This window comes from Hesperophylax consimilis, chromosome 16, assembly GCF_061612785.1.
Source record: "Hesperophylax consimilis isolate HC1 chromosome 16, BYU_Hcon_1.0, whole genome shotgun sequence".
Classification (NCBI taxonomy): domain Eukaryota; kingdom Metazoa; phylum Arthropoda; class Insecta; order Trichoptera; family Limnephilidae; genus Hesperophylax; species Hesperophylax consimilis.
Window position 1 is genome coordinate 25131680 of NC_142851.1, and position 14979 is coordinate 25146658.

Here is a 14979-nt window from a genome sequence, read left to right on the forward strand (position 1 = left end):
ATCTAGGGAAATTTAGAACTCGGGCAAAATTTTTTTTTTACATATGACAATACTACTGGTATTGCTAGTCGCAAATTTTTTTTTAAAGAAATTCCCATTCCATGAATCAATATTGTAGATTTACTTACAAGAAATGTTTTTAACACTGACAACTCAAAATGTATCTAAAAGGATGAATGGGGAATCCTTTAAAAAAAAAAATTGGTTTCAGGTTACGTTTTTATCCATGTTTATTTATTACAAGGAATTTTCTCGAAGTTTCTGTTGCTTTGAAAGGTGATTAGGTGATCGCGCTTGATTTTTATATTGAAAAGTGATTTTTATTCGGAATTTCATTTCTAATTCAGTGGTAAGTGACATACATACTTTGATATTATTATTTTACTAAGAAAAAAGTGTTTTATTTGGAAAAGTACAATATTATAAGCCTACATATTATTACTAAGTATCGATGTATATCTTTCCAATTAATAAACATATAACAGGATTAGTGTTACACAATCAGCAAACTACAGGATTACCTAGTGTAATAGCATTAGGAATAAGTTATAAGTTCAATGTTCAGCTACCAAGTTCCTTAAGCTACTTACTGATGTATTCGGTGTTTAACACAACTTATACTATTATGTGTTTGGTAAAGTGCATCCTGAATATAATATAATATTTATTACAGGCCACGATGGATATTCCTTCAACGTCCGGCACGAGGAGGAACCTTTCGGATGCAGAAGAAGCTCCTTCAGCCAAGAAGCCTAAAAAAATATATGCCCAAAAATACCAAGAAAAATGGGAATGTGAGGAGAATTTCAAAGGCTGGCTGAAAAGAAGTAAGAAGGGGCCAACATTTTTTTTTTTTGCCATGCCTGTAGTAAAGATTTTGTATGTGGCAAATCTGAAATCCAAAAACATGCCCAGGGAACAAAACATATTACTAATATCAGAGCTGCCGCTTCCCAACACACGCTGTTATCAATGCCTAGAGTGCAACAACTGACGACAGAAGCCGCAAAAATAAAAGAAGCTGAGATAAGGTATGGTACATCTTTACACTACTGATTTTAAAATGTACTTATAATTTATTTTACAATATGATAAGGTTTAATCTATAGTATATTATTATGAAATAAATCTTCCCAATTCTTATTACATATTTCTAAATTTATTGTATCTACTATATTGTTAATTATTTATTTATAATTTCAGGTTGGCCGCCTTTGCTGTAGAACACAACATTCCATTTAAAGCCATGGACCATCTGAGCAAGTTAGGCCAAGCTCTCTATCCGGACTCTGAAATTTCCAAAAAGGTGACTTGTGGCAGAAAGAAATGCACAGCAATCGTCAACAACGTCACGGGGAGTGTTGGGTTTGAAAATGTTTGTAAGTTGTTAAGGGACAATAAATTTTCATTAATTGTCGACGAGTCCACTGATATTAGCAGCATTAAACATTTAGCCTTAATAAGTAGAGTTTTTGATAATAGTATAAACCAAATAGTAGATGTATTTTTGAACTTAGTTCCTGTGCCTTCTGCAACTGCTGATAGTATGTATAATGAAATTAAAGATTTTTTTTGTAAAAATAATATCCCATATGGTGGGCTTTGCTGCAGATGGTGCCATTGTGATGATGGGTTCGAGGCATTCGCTTTCTGCTCTTTTAAAAAATGATATACCAGGTCTTTTTGTTATGAAATGAGTGTGTCACTCTTTTCACTTGTGTGCTAGCAATGCATGTGAAAAGATTCCATCAGGCGTGGAAGATTTAGCAAGGGACGTATATTCCTATTTAAAAAACAGTTATAAGCGACAGTCTGAGTTAGTCGAGTTTCAGGATTTTTTGTCGCTCAAACCACACAAACTTCTTCACCCATCTCAAACCAGGTGGTTATCCCTGATCGCAGTGGTGAAAAGGCTGCTAGAGCAATACGAAGCACTCGTTTTATACTTTACCCATGCTCATCTTCAGGAAAAAATTCCAGCAGCCGCTTCTATCTTAGACAAACTCAGAGATCCCATAGTCAAAATGTATTTGTATTTTTTAGAATTTGCATTACCTTTTTTTAATGATCTCAATTTAGAGATGCAGTCCGAAAAAATTAAAATCCATCTCCTATATAGCCGCGTAGAATCAACTCTAAAAACTCTTTTAGGTTGTTATATACAACCGAATTATTTAAACCGGACCCAGCTAGTAGATGTTGAACATAACAATCTGCGATATTTTCTTACATTAGAACATGTGTACTTGGGTGGTGTGCTAACTGGAAAAATAGCAAACGGGCTAATTGAAGTTGATTCTGAAAGTCTAGATAATTTAAGAAAGCGATGTTTAGAATTTTACATTGAAGGCGTTAGCCAAATTTTAAAAAGATTTAATTTTAAAGACAAAACAGTTCAAATCTTAAAACATTTAAAAGAAATAGATCCGGTTAATGTCAAGGCACAACATTGCAGGTCGATCGCTCCTATGGCAATGTTATTTCCAAATCTGGTAGGAGAGAGAGATTTAAATGACCTTGACAGAGAGTGGAGAGAGTTGCAATGTTTTGATTTTGACCCATCGCCTGACGATTCGATACTACAATTTTGGTTGAGAATTACTCAAACCAAATTGGGCGATGATACCCTCAAATTTCCTAGACTTTCAAAATTTATTTTAACAATCCTGTGTTTGCCGCACTCAAGTGCAACAGTAGAGAGATTATTTTCAATAATTAATCTAAATAAAACGAAAATCAGAAACCGTTTGTCAACCAAAACATTATCCGGAATATTGCATTACAAAACATTAATTTCCTCAACAAATTCCTGCTTAGATTTCAAAATAGGGAAAACATTGGTTGACAAATTGGATAATAGTATTTATGATTAACTAAACTTCTGGGTTTTGTTCGGCATGTAACAGTACAGATTTTTGCCCGCTTTATGTCCTCGTCATTTCACTTCTGTATCATTCATTCCAAGTGCCAAACTTCAATCTGTACTAATAATTTAAAGCGCTCTTGAGGTTATATTTCACTGAAACGGCGCTATACAAATCATCCAAAAATTATTACTTTTAATAACACTGTCAATCCAAATCTTCTTGTTCCTTGCTAAAATCTAAATTAAAATCTTCGGCGGATAACCAGAAGCCATAATCACAGAAGCCAATTACAATGAATATAGCCTATCGATGCCTTAATCTGCAAAACAGACATACATTTGTAGATGGTATTTCAGAAAAACAGCGTTATACAAATTATATAACCATATGTTATATACATTATAATTATATACAAATTATGTAACCATATGCAAATAGGGTGGTGGATGCTTGGAACAAACTCCCACAATATGTCATCGATGCAACTAATACAAACCAATTCAAAGCTCTATTGGATTCACATTTGGAAAGAAGATAGGATTAACTTAGTGAAAAAATTAAAACTACTCATTTACTGTCAAACTATTGTGAAATTAGATATGAGCGCATTTTTTATTGGAATTGTAATCTTCTACTTCCCGGTAAAACGTATACAATTTCAGATGAAGGCATCGCTAGGTTATATATTGCTAGTATTTGACCTTAACAATTTACTATGTTTTTTCCAAATTATTGCCTATTCCGCCACGCTGGTATCGTTAACAAAAGCAGTATTTCGTTTCAATTTAAACTGTAATAAATAATAACTAAAGTAGGCAAGTAATGCAGTTAAAATAATTAGCTATTTAGTGTGTCGGAATTGTAAATAATTACCTCTTCTTAGTATCCAATTGTAAATAATTATTTAATCTTATAACCTCTCCTCTATACGATGTACCTGTCTGACTGAAATGTATTTCCTGTAATCTTGTATGATTGAAATAATTTTAGCAACATCATAGATCTCATGACATATAGTGCCACATACCAAAATTGAAGAGAAATACTTCTTATTAATAAATAAATGTAATTATGCATACAATCATAAATTGGTTTGACACACTAGATCTGTCAGCTGTCAGATTGGTTAGCCGGTGTTGCCATTGAGAAACAACAATTAAAAATTGCCAACAGCAAAATAAAAAATTTCCATGTAAGATAACTAACGACTTAAATGTGATATTTGAAAATAAAAGAAATACCATATTCAAAGACCTTTATTTCAATGACTACCCCCCCCCCCCCCCGACGCGTGTGTTATATTATTATTTGCGGGCGTATTTCGCCAAGGTGGTACCCCCGGAATCTAGGGAATTCTAGGGAAATTTCACCTCTAATTCTGGGGAATTAATTTTTTTGGGCATCACATCCCTGCCGCCCGGCGCTGACGGGGTAAAGACGTTCTTTATCTTAGTGCCGCTCTGTTCTGTGAAATTATTTCAACTAAAATCAGTTTACGTGTAATCGTTTTTTTTTAAATTCCTAGTTTTATACAATGGGGAGGAGAGATAATAAAAAAACTGGGTACGCTCAGTGGCCTAAAACAAAATACAAAAATATGCTTCAATATTTGGGGTTAGTTCAAATAATTTTTTTCATAATTAGGTACCTAAAAACAATAACGCAAGAAATATTTGTTTATTTTATGTTATTATGTTTAGAAATCAAACAGATAGGTATATATAATGAATAATAACAAATATACATTGCAAAATGAACGCACAATAAAATAAATTACGATCATTATTTAAATATACAAAAAAATTATTATAAATCGGTCATCATCGATTATAATTATCGAACACGATTAGACTATTAGGTAAGATATACTCATGGAGTAGGAATTAATTTTTAATTTTCGATGCATGCAATGTCTTTTGTAATATACTTATCTAAATGTTTTTTACAGGCCTCTACGCAATCTTTCCTTAAAAAAGATTAAAAAATACTGCTGTTTCAATAATTCCTAAATATAATTAGGTATTGTAATTTATTTAATTTAGTCGATTTATATGATAATACTATTTAAAAAACAACCATACAATAATTTATTATTACTTCTTTCTGCCCAAAATATGTAAATAACGCACCTGAACAAAACAAAGAGTAAAGAGTGTAAAACCAATTTCAAATTTCGCGCGCTTCTGCGTACCGAAGCGACGCACAGTGGTAAAATTTAACGAAATTTGGGACGTATTTAGTCTTAAAAGGTTCCAAGGGTTAAGTTTATTACTAGGATTGTTATAAAGTGGTCAATTATTGTCAGTTCACGCATTACAGATTGCTTGTGTTTTATGTTTTATTCTAAATGGTCAATGCAGGTTTTGGAATTGTTCATTTTTCGAGTGAGTTCATTTATAAGGCTTAAAAAAGACCATGAGAGTCCTTAGATACTTTTTTAGGGATCACAATTATCCAGAATAATGATGTAAATCTCCAATAAGACAAACTTTTGATCGATAGATTGATACCATAGTTGATTGCCCTTGAGGTGTTTTTGCACAAAAACGGCGCTATACAAGTCATCCAAGTATTATTATTATTTATTGCTTTCCAAATAAAATTTTGAGACAATTGGCATTTATTATTGTGATTTACTTCACATCGGCTTTTATTTCATTTTTATGTTTATAATTTGTCTTTGCGTAGCATTTGGTTTATTTTAAATTAAATTTGAGTAAGTATTTCATCCAACAAATTTCCAGGCTTGGAGATTTTTAGTTTATTCCATACGTAGTAATGCAAAATCATGTGTTTTTTGTTTGAAAATTTGGTCGCCTAGAAATGTTTCAGATGCTTTAATTAAATACTGCGAGTAGAATACATCTTGAATTTTAAAATAATCGAGTATTTTTTAGATCAATCTTTTTATAAGCCCAGAAAAAAAATAATGTATGAGGCCTATGAAAACTGCTTTAAAGATCAAAATCTCCTACTTACGAACTTATTTTTGTACATGATTTTATTGTATAATGTGGCAAATGAAGTTATTTATAAAATGATTTTAAAAAATCAAATATTTATGCCTGAACATCCACAAAATAAAATAAAAGGCACTTTTTGGCCATGTTTTTTTCTTGCATAAATCAAAACAGGCGGATGGTGTTAAGCGGGAATTTAAACCTTATCGCCACCTAAGTAAGGGTTGTTATTGGTAGCGGCTCAATTTAAAATATGACACGACGTAGTGCATCTCCTTATATGATAAATGGAAGAGTTATGCATTATGCCGATATTATATTATACCGGATTTTTGACAAATTTTACCAGTGTGCGTTTATGGGCGTAATTGGTTAAATATAGGGGAAGGGAGGGCAGGATGGAAGGCTTAACTTTAAGATGTAAAAAAAAATATAACAACATAATATCAATCATTTATTTCAACAAGTCTTCAGAGAGATCTTACATGCTTATAAAATTGAGTTATTAAAAATAATTAAAATTGACTATAAAATCTGTTAGGACTCATAAAAGAAAAACAGGAAAAATTCCATCTTGCCCTAACCCTGAGGGCAGGATGGAAAGCTTATAAGGGCAAGATGGAATGAATAGGATATCCTTACATTTTACAGTTGACACATAAAAGACAACCGTTTTCTATGTCTGAACATAGTTCATGTGCCCAACCACAACACTATGGACACTGTACCCAGTTCTCTGTGGGCGGTTCCACATATGCTTTTCCACATAATACACACGTCACAATAATCGTCTTGTGTTGACTGCTCCGCATGTTGTAGTATGTTCTCATCTTTTTCTGTCCTTTTCCCCTTTCTCTTACCCTTTCCTTTGCCCTTTCCTTTGTTTTCCTTGCCGTTGATGACCGGATTAAGGACTAATTTTGGTTTCGCTTTCAGCTCCTTATTTTTTCAATAGTTTCTTGGAATGAAGAACTATTTATGATTTCTGATTTTTTACATCTCAATTTTCGCTTCTTTATGGTAGGAGTAACTTTTGGTGATGGAAGTATTTTAATTGGAGAAATTTAGTACAAGGTGGATGGATGTTCCAAACTCCTATCAATAACACCTAAACTTGTTTTAAATTTACTGTCTTCTGACATCGTATTCTGTGTATTATCAAAATTAAGTTACACTTCTTCATCCTGTTTTTTTTTTCATAACCATCATGGACAGTAGATGTTTCATTGGTAATATTGTCTACAATATTGACGAATAATCATTTGTGTCGGTATTTTTGTCTCCTTCATCAGTCACAATGAAATTTTGTTCGCCTTCAATTACTGGAGCGTTTTCATAAACAGTGGCCGGTGCAATGTCTAAATCTGTAAGCAAATTTCTATATTATGGGAAGATGCCAGCCTTTCTGAACACACTAGTGGCATTTTGCACAGTAGCACTTTTGTTCATAGGCGATGCATACTAGCCTAGCTATATCAAACTGATTTAATCTTCTTCCAGGATGATTCTTTTGAAAAGTGTCTAGGGCTTGAATGAACGGTAAACCGAGACGTCCAATGGTTGCAGCTTGTGGCTTGATGGGAGGGAATACTGACCATGAATATATATTTTTCTCGAGCTAAATTTAAAGCTTCTAGATTTTGATGAGTAACATGATTATCTGGAATTAATTAAATAGGTCTATCTGCTGTTGGTCTTGTTTTCTCAATAAATATTTGTAGCTGTAAGCTGCGCGTATTGTAGTAGTTACAGCTTCGTCCATCACTATCTGCATTGTTTCTTCAGTTCAAGATCCTATGTTTCTCATTGTAATATACTTCATAAAGGGAATCATTAATATAATTAACCATCTATAAAGAGAATCATTCTCAATTAGTTGAAAAAAATTAAAACAGAAATCAAAATAATTGCACGAGGGCAAAATGGAAACTATTCCATCTTGCCCTAAAATGCAATTTTCCATCTTGCCCACAAGCTAACTGCCAATAATAATATCAATTTCTTGGAAAACCTTTGATTTTTTTCCTCTTTAAATATCAATTCATACAATCTATTCCTTATAGTTAGTGTTTATAAAAACAAAATTGTAGTATTACTTACTTTGTATGAGTAATCACACTTTTAAAGTCCACTGATTTTGTAATAATTCGTCGCGAAAATACAAAACCCGCGTGCAAGTCGCTTGGTGGCGCGAGCCGAACCGAGTCACCGGACATAAATACAACATGGCCGCTTATATCTGTGTGCGTAGAGAAACGGGCACTTTGTCGCGTGGTTGGCGATAGGAAGATAGTTTCCATCTTGCCCGCTCCTTCCATCTTGCCCTCCCTTCCCCTAAGTCTGGGGTTCGGCTTTCTTTTATTGGTTCTCAAGTTTTTTATAACCCATGCCAATAGGCCGCGCCCCTTCCGAATTCGAAGGACATCTGGAATATGAGATCGTCTTAAAGTGGACGTAATGTAGATTTTAAACAGTAACATTGTAGTATACAGTTGTGAATGGTGGAAGAAGTCGAAGACGCCCGAGAAATACATTAGCGTAGCGAAGAATTGCGGGCTCCGCTAGTATAACATTAAAGTCCACTTTCTCGCCTCCTCTTCCCAACTCACCGTTAAAATGCTTTACAGATTTTAACAAGGACACGCAATGTAATATGAAGTAATGTAAATTTGATAAACTAAATATTATGAAACAATGTTATTAAAATGGAACAGTAACACAAAATAAGATAGAAACTAAAACGATACTATATGTCAAATAACTAAAACCACATTACCTACTCTACTACAATTTGTTTGATTTTTAATATTCCTCTTTTATAGAAGCTGGCGCTTGTGTCTAGAAGAGTGGTGAGTATCAAGATGAAGAATATTTAGTGTTTGTAATTATGAATATTAAAATTTATAATTAATTACAAAGATAGTTTCATCATTTTGGTATTTTTACATTGAACTTCTCTTTAATTGCTTTTAGTAGGTGTTTATCGTTTTCTATTGTTCTGATATTTTCGGGTAGGTTGTTGAAGTATTTTTAGATATATGTAATGATGTTGAGCAAAAGTGGTGTTACATTTTTGTGTTGGAAACATAGACATATGAATATTAGTAGACCTGCCCTAAGTGATTAAAAGCGTATTATCCCCACTCCCATACCGGTTCCATTGAGCCGGCTGGGCTCGCGTACGGCCTCAAGTGATATTTGAAAACGTGACGTCATCATTCTTGTGCGAACTATGGTCGAGGCATCATCGGTTCATTTTACGAAATAACACGGCAAAATGTTTACTTGTACTATGAAAACTGGTAAAAATAGATGCGAAAAAAGAGAATAAACCCAATTGTCGTATTACATTCCATATATAAGCATTATTTTATTTTATTTTAAGCATATTCACATCGTATAATATGAATCAGTTGTTACTATCACATCGAGAAACGTCTGGACGCGAAACACAAAGCTGGTTGGTTGCTGGGAAGTAAATTATGAACATTTATAAAAGTGTCTTAACTAAATACTCTGAACTAACTACGACTCTGAATATAGAAGCTGCCTTACTTTGCCGAATTTGGACTTCGCAAATTTGTTCATAACGTGGCGAGTAATTTGCGCTCCCATGTAAAAATGTCTATTCATTCAAAGCAGATTTTACTTTTAAGAAGTAAATGGTGATATTATAATGCGAGATGCCTATTTACTGTCAGATTGATTTATTGACGAATCACAGTCATCTTCACTCCCTTCGTTCTTCAACAGTTGATTTTACCCCTCGCCTTTATCTTCTCGTCTATTAATTCCTATGTCTGTGGTTGGAAATATATATTTTTGACGAGTATGACTTTCAGTTAAAAAGCTGTGATTTTCTTTTTCTTTTATTATTTGAGTTATTATGTTTTTTGGACAAGATCATTAAATTTTAATACTTTAAATTATTCAAAAATTAGGTGTGTTGGATAATCTCTTGGTTTTTTCAATATTATTTTTATAATTAGACTTTGTACAATTGATTGTAGGCTTAAAGTGCTGTTATAGGTATAGATTACGCATAATTCTATAAATGGAGTCTGTAAATATATCAACCCCCAAACTTGTTGCCCAAATTAAGCATCCTATTGGTTAGTGAGTGTGACTTTTGTGTACGTGTTGCAGAAAAATGAAGAGCATATGAGAGGACAATTTTTATCTCTCCCAAAAGCAGTACGGGACCGTACATGGTTTACATACTTTTGCGTTCCGGTGTGTTCCGGCACCAGTGCACCACTGTTGAAATGTACTTACATTTAATATTTGTATGCGCCTTGCCATATTCATGTTTTAAAAATGTTCTATAAGAAAAAAGTAATTAGGTAATTACATAAGGTTAATTACTTGGGAACTTAAACTCGCCGAAAACGATAATTCTCACTTTCGGCTTTTCAGATCCAATCACTAAACACGGCTAAAGCCATTTCGAGCGATGCTTCGATACTGAACAGTGTTCTTTCATCAGGAAGAACATTTTTTATATAGTCCATGACTTACTGTTAATAAATTGCACACGAAATTACTCATACAATCCATTTGGTTAAGAAGCCCGACCTCTGAGTCCTAAGCCAATGGGCTTCTTGCTGAGACATATTTATTTGCACACAAAACTGCGGTAGCCGAAACCGCAACCTCCACCGCTTAATATAAAGTGGTATGGTAATAAAATCGCCCTTGACGTGATTTTTCACAAATATGACATTATTAATGCCGTTGAATGCAAATAGGCTAAGCGCAACACAACAATAGAAGGACTTGTTTATCAGAATAATTAATTATTTAGTTACATCTAAAACAATTGAGAGTTAATGCAGCTAATCGTAGATAGCAGGTACAGGACTAGCACGAACTAGCATTGTCAACGTAGGTAAGGTTGCTATCAACATTATCGATGATTAGTCGATGTTAGCTAGCCCGTCCGAGCATCTGTGATCGACAATGCTGTTTGATAGTTGCGTTGATCGCATATCGAGTCCTTTCATCCCTAGATTAGTTGAAGTATGAAATAAAAAGTATTATGCATGATTCAAGGTTAAACATTCAGGACATGTCACGTTCCACGGGCACTTCATACACGGTGTTTGGAAACTGGTAGTATATGTGGGAAATTAATGAATCTACATACATTTGCAGCCGATTTTGTAGAATAATTTTTTTTGATTAGAGCTTTCGTTTTCGAGAAAATTGAGTCCGAAATTTAAGGTTTTATTTTAAGTAATTTTTTTTAAATTGTGTAAATGCCTCGATCGATTTTTTTGATTATCTATATGTACTACAAGTTTTCGGACACCGTGTATAATAATACATCCATTAGTTTAATTATCTTGTAGGTTGTCTTACAACCAGAGATGTGCTTTATTTCAAATAAATCCATTTCAAATGGAAATGCAAAATGCAAAATGGGTATTTTCCATTTTGCATTTTAAATGCTTTTCTCAATGAATTTTCCATTTTAAATGCTTTTTTGCAAAATTCTTCCTACTCATCTTTTTTTCATAAGCCCCAAATATCAGTCGGTCCTCAACCTCGCTATGAGAGATAATTTACATTTGTCAAGTTGCTCCCTGGTAGGAGCCCTGGCAATTGAGTGATACCATTACAAAAAATACTGATTCAAATACTGAACATGGGGCCATGACGCTGTAATATTAAATGTTAGATTGCAGTTTCTATGTTTTTAAGTTTGCAACATTTGTCCCGCGCAAATTTTTTGTGGTTCATAATCTGTAGTTGTGGCATTTTTTGATTTACCATCATGTAATTTGTTTGTTCTACATTGATGTCCATTATTAATCGACAAAACTGTTAAATTCTTTAATTATTTTAATTGTTTGACCTGAGAAACCATTTTGCATTTTTAATGCATTTTGAAAATAGGTATTTTGCATTTTGCATTTGAAATGCTTTTCTAAAAACTATTTTGCATTTTGCATTTTCAAATGGAAAAGTTTTGACCCATTTCCATTTTGCATTTCAAATGGTTTTGGGTACCCATTTTGCACATCTCTGCTTACAACTAGTACACACACTAGTATCTTACATAAGATGATTATTTAACATCTAGGTTTCATTCTGCTGATATGCTCGTAGGAATTTGTGATCCTCTTAGAAATCATCCACTTTAAAATGTTTTATCTTGGAATCCAATTGGGTAATTAATTATTATTGAATGTAATATCTAGTCAGATCGGAAAAATGGAACTTTATGCAAAAAACTTTAGAAAATAGGTTTTTATCCTTTGAGGTATATACAACTCAATGTTTGCATCCATTGAGGTATATATAACTCAATGTTTATATCAATCTTTACGGCCATTTATGCCTAAACGGGTAGAAATATTTCAAACTAACAAAGTAAAATTTAAATCCCTCACACTAAGCCACTAATGTGGAAACAGTTCTTCCTATCTAAGCTCGTACATGGTTTCATTAGTATTATTTTATTTATTTATTTAACGCCCAGAGGGCTTTTACATAGTAAAAGTAAATTATATTGCATTAGAGCAATTTTTGGGGAAAAACTATCATCTACATAATAATCTATTGCAGGTACCTTCTCCTAGACACTTGCGGATAAAAATAGATCATAGGTTACAAAAATAATGTAAAAGAATTTTTAATCAAGTCGTTTATTCTAAAAAGTATTTAGTTCTTATAATTAAAAAAATATTTTAACATAACAAACAAGTACGTACTATAAAAATATTATAAATTAATAAGAAAAGATATCCTTACTATCAAGAAGAGCGTCATGCAAGTGCTTAAGATCAGCGAAAGAGTTGGGATTTACCGAGGATTTGGAGTGAACCAAAGCAGCCTGCCAACCTGCAGCCAGGGCCCCGCGGTAATCTAGCTCCTCGTTGTCTCCAACATGAAGGGCGGAACAAGGCGCTATCTTGCTCACTTTGGACTCCTTCAAAGCTTTCTCAAATATCTCCTTAGCTGGTTTGGGGAACCCAGACTCGTACGATATCACCACAAAATCAAAATATTTACGCAATCCGACATTAGCTAAAACTTGATGTAATCTAGGATCAAAGTTTGAAATTACGCCTAAAGTTACTCCGCGCTCTTTCAAAAACATCAAAATGTCTACGCTTCCATCGTTCACAAGCCAGTATTCTTTAGTTTTATAAGACTCTATAAGATGTGTTGTTATCTTCTCCAGTGTTTTAGAATCATCGACATGCGTAGCTAAAGTGTTATGGACGACTTTTCTCCACCATTCGTCCCAGTTCATGTTGGATTTCTTGCCGAAATTGGGGTGTTGAGAGTTCATTGCTTTGTAGTTGTTTACGAATTTTCGCGCCATCGCTTCCCCGTCCAGCCGCACTCCACAGTCCGCTGCAACTTCAGTGTATTGTTGTCCCGGCGTCACTCGAAAACGCAGCAGTGTGTTAGTTACGTCAAATGTCACGAGGCGAATTGTCTTATGGAACATTTTGATCGATTTTTACAACTATATATTATATACGGGGATGTAGTGAGATTATGAATGACAAAAAAATAAATACTCTTATCAAAAACCAGTCAACCTTCACTTTGACAGAAACATACGCGTACGCGCACGCGCTACCAACCACAGCAATCACCCAAGTCAATAGTTTTCAAACTTGTCAGGTCGAAATGTATGACATAATATCAGTTGTTGGCGGAGTTTTTTAGAACTCATTTTATTTACGTAGGTTGGTACTATTTACTACTTCATATTAATTGAAAGCGCATTCTTTCATTTTTTGAAATACCGCCGTTTTTAATTTTTCATCTTTGTTGATAGCTTATTATTTCCTCCAAGGTTGCATAGGTACTTATCATTACCCAAGTACCAACTCTTTTCAACTGACAGTCTGAAATGGGTTTTGTATACCTAAGTTCGGAATTTCCGCTCTTTATGTTCGCTATGAGCCGGTATTTCAGTAGCTTTTTTAGGCTTGAGATATTTACTTCATCACGTTACTATCGGGGACGAAAATATCTCTCAAGCCGAACTCGAAAAACTACCGAAATACATTAAATTAGAGAGATACTGTTGCTCTCTGGTAGAAACTTTGCCAAGATAATAATATATAAGGCAACTGATACCATTACTAAAAATTACCGAGATGACTGCCCATAGTCCAAAACTTATAGAATGTGGAAACCTTTATTATTTGCTTTCATTAAACCGTAGAAAATAAAATCCAAAAACAGTTTGAAAATTGTAAATATTATGCATACCTACCTGCAATATCTTTCAGTATCTACTTTGGGAATGCATTCAGTTCTTAAATCCATTATAACTGGATTCGACAAATTGAAAATATAAATATAGGTATTCTGACATATAAATTGACTTATAAAATTGAAAAAAGATTGCCACAAACATTTTGACTAAAACAGAAAAAAAATAACCCATACCTTTTATTTAAGGAATTTCCAAGAGAACAGTCGCTTCTCTTTATATGTCGTTCATTATATTATGTCATATAATTTTTATTTTGAAGTTGCTTTCAATTCTCAGAAAAAAAAACCAAATAATTAACATTTTGAAAGCTTTGTTTGCACATTTTAAAACGTTTATTTCTTGGATACCTACTCGTTTACCAAGAAATGGCATTAGGTATCTAGGTATGTTATAAAAAAACCATCACATTCATGAAATTCTTATAAAATTCAATTTGAATATTACATGCCATTGGAATAACCGTATAACCCCACTTTTTGAGATAAAACGAAACTATAATTTACAACATAACAATATTGTATAATTATTTGAATACAACTGACGGAAAATAACACAAATAAGTGATTTATACGAATTTTATGTTAACTGATGATTTTATAAACAAAGACACGATTTGAATATTACAGAAGACATTATAAAAGCTGTAACTCTCAATTTTACAACGCATTTTGCTAATTTTGGCGAAAGAAACAAACAAAAATGTGCATGCATAGGAGATCGTTGCCAGATCTGATGCTGAATGCAACGTTGCCGGATTATTCAAATAGAGATAAAGATTTTTTTTATTAGTACCAAATCGTATAGTCTTTATAAAATGTGTAACTAAAACACCCCCTTTTGCCAAGTTACTGTTTTGAATAACTAAAATAAAAAATAAAATAAATATACCGTATACGCGGGAATTGTC

The 14979-nt window shown here is 33.2% G+C and overlaps 2 protein-coding genes across 2 annotated transcripts in view; one reads left to right on the top strand and one right to left on the bottom strand.

Annotated features, from left to right (window-relative positions):
• LOC149416930 (1,5-anhydro-D-fructose reductase) overlaps positions 1 to 14979 on the top strand; it is a 46488-nt gene that overhangs the window by 13364 nt on the left and 18145 nt on the right. The gene's annotated exons all lie outside the window — the stretch shown is intronic.
• LOC149416931 (rhythmically expressed gene 2 protein-like) lies at positions 12508 to 13405 on the bottom strand. Its single transcript, XM_089640690.1, has one exon. The coding sequence runs from the start codon at positions 13287 to 13289 to the stop codon at positions 12561 to 12563; it is 729 nt and encodes a 242-aa protein (XP_089496816.1). The 5' UTR covers positions 13290 to 13405; the 3' UTR covers positions 12508 to 12560.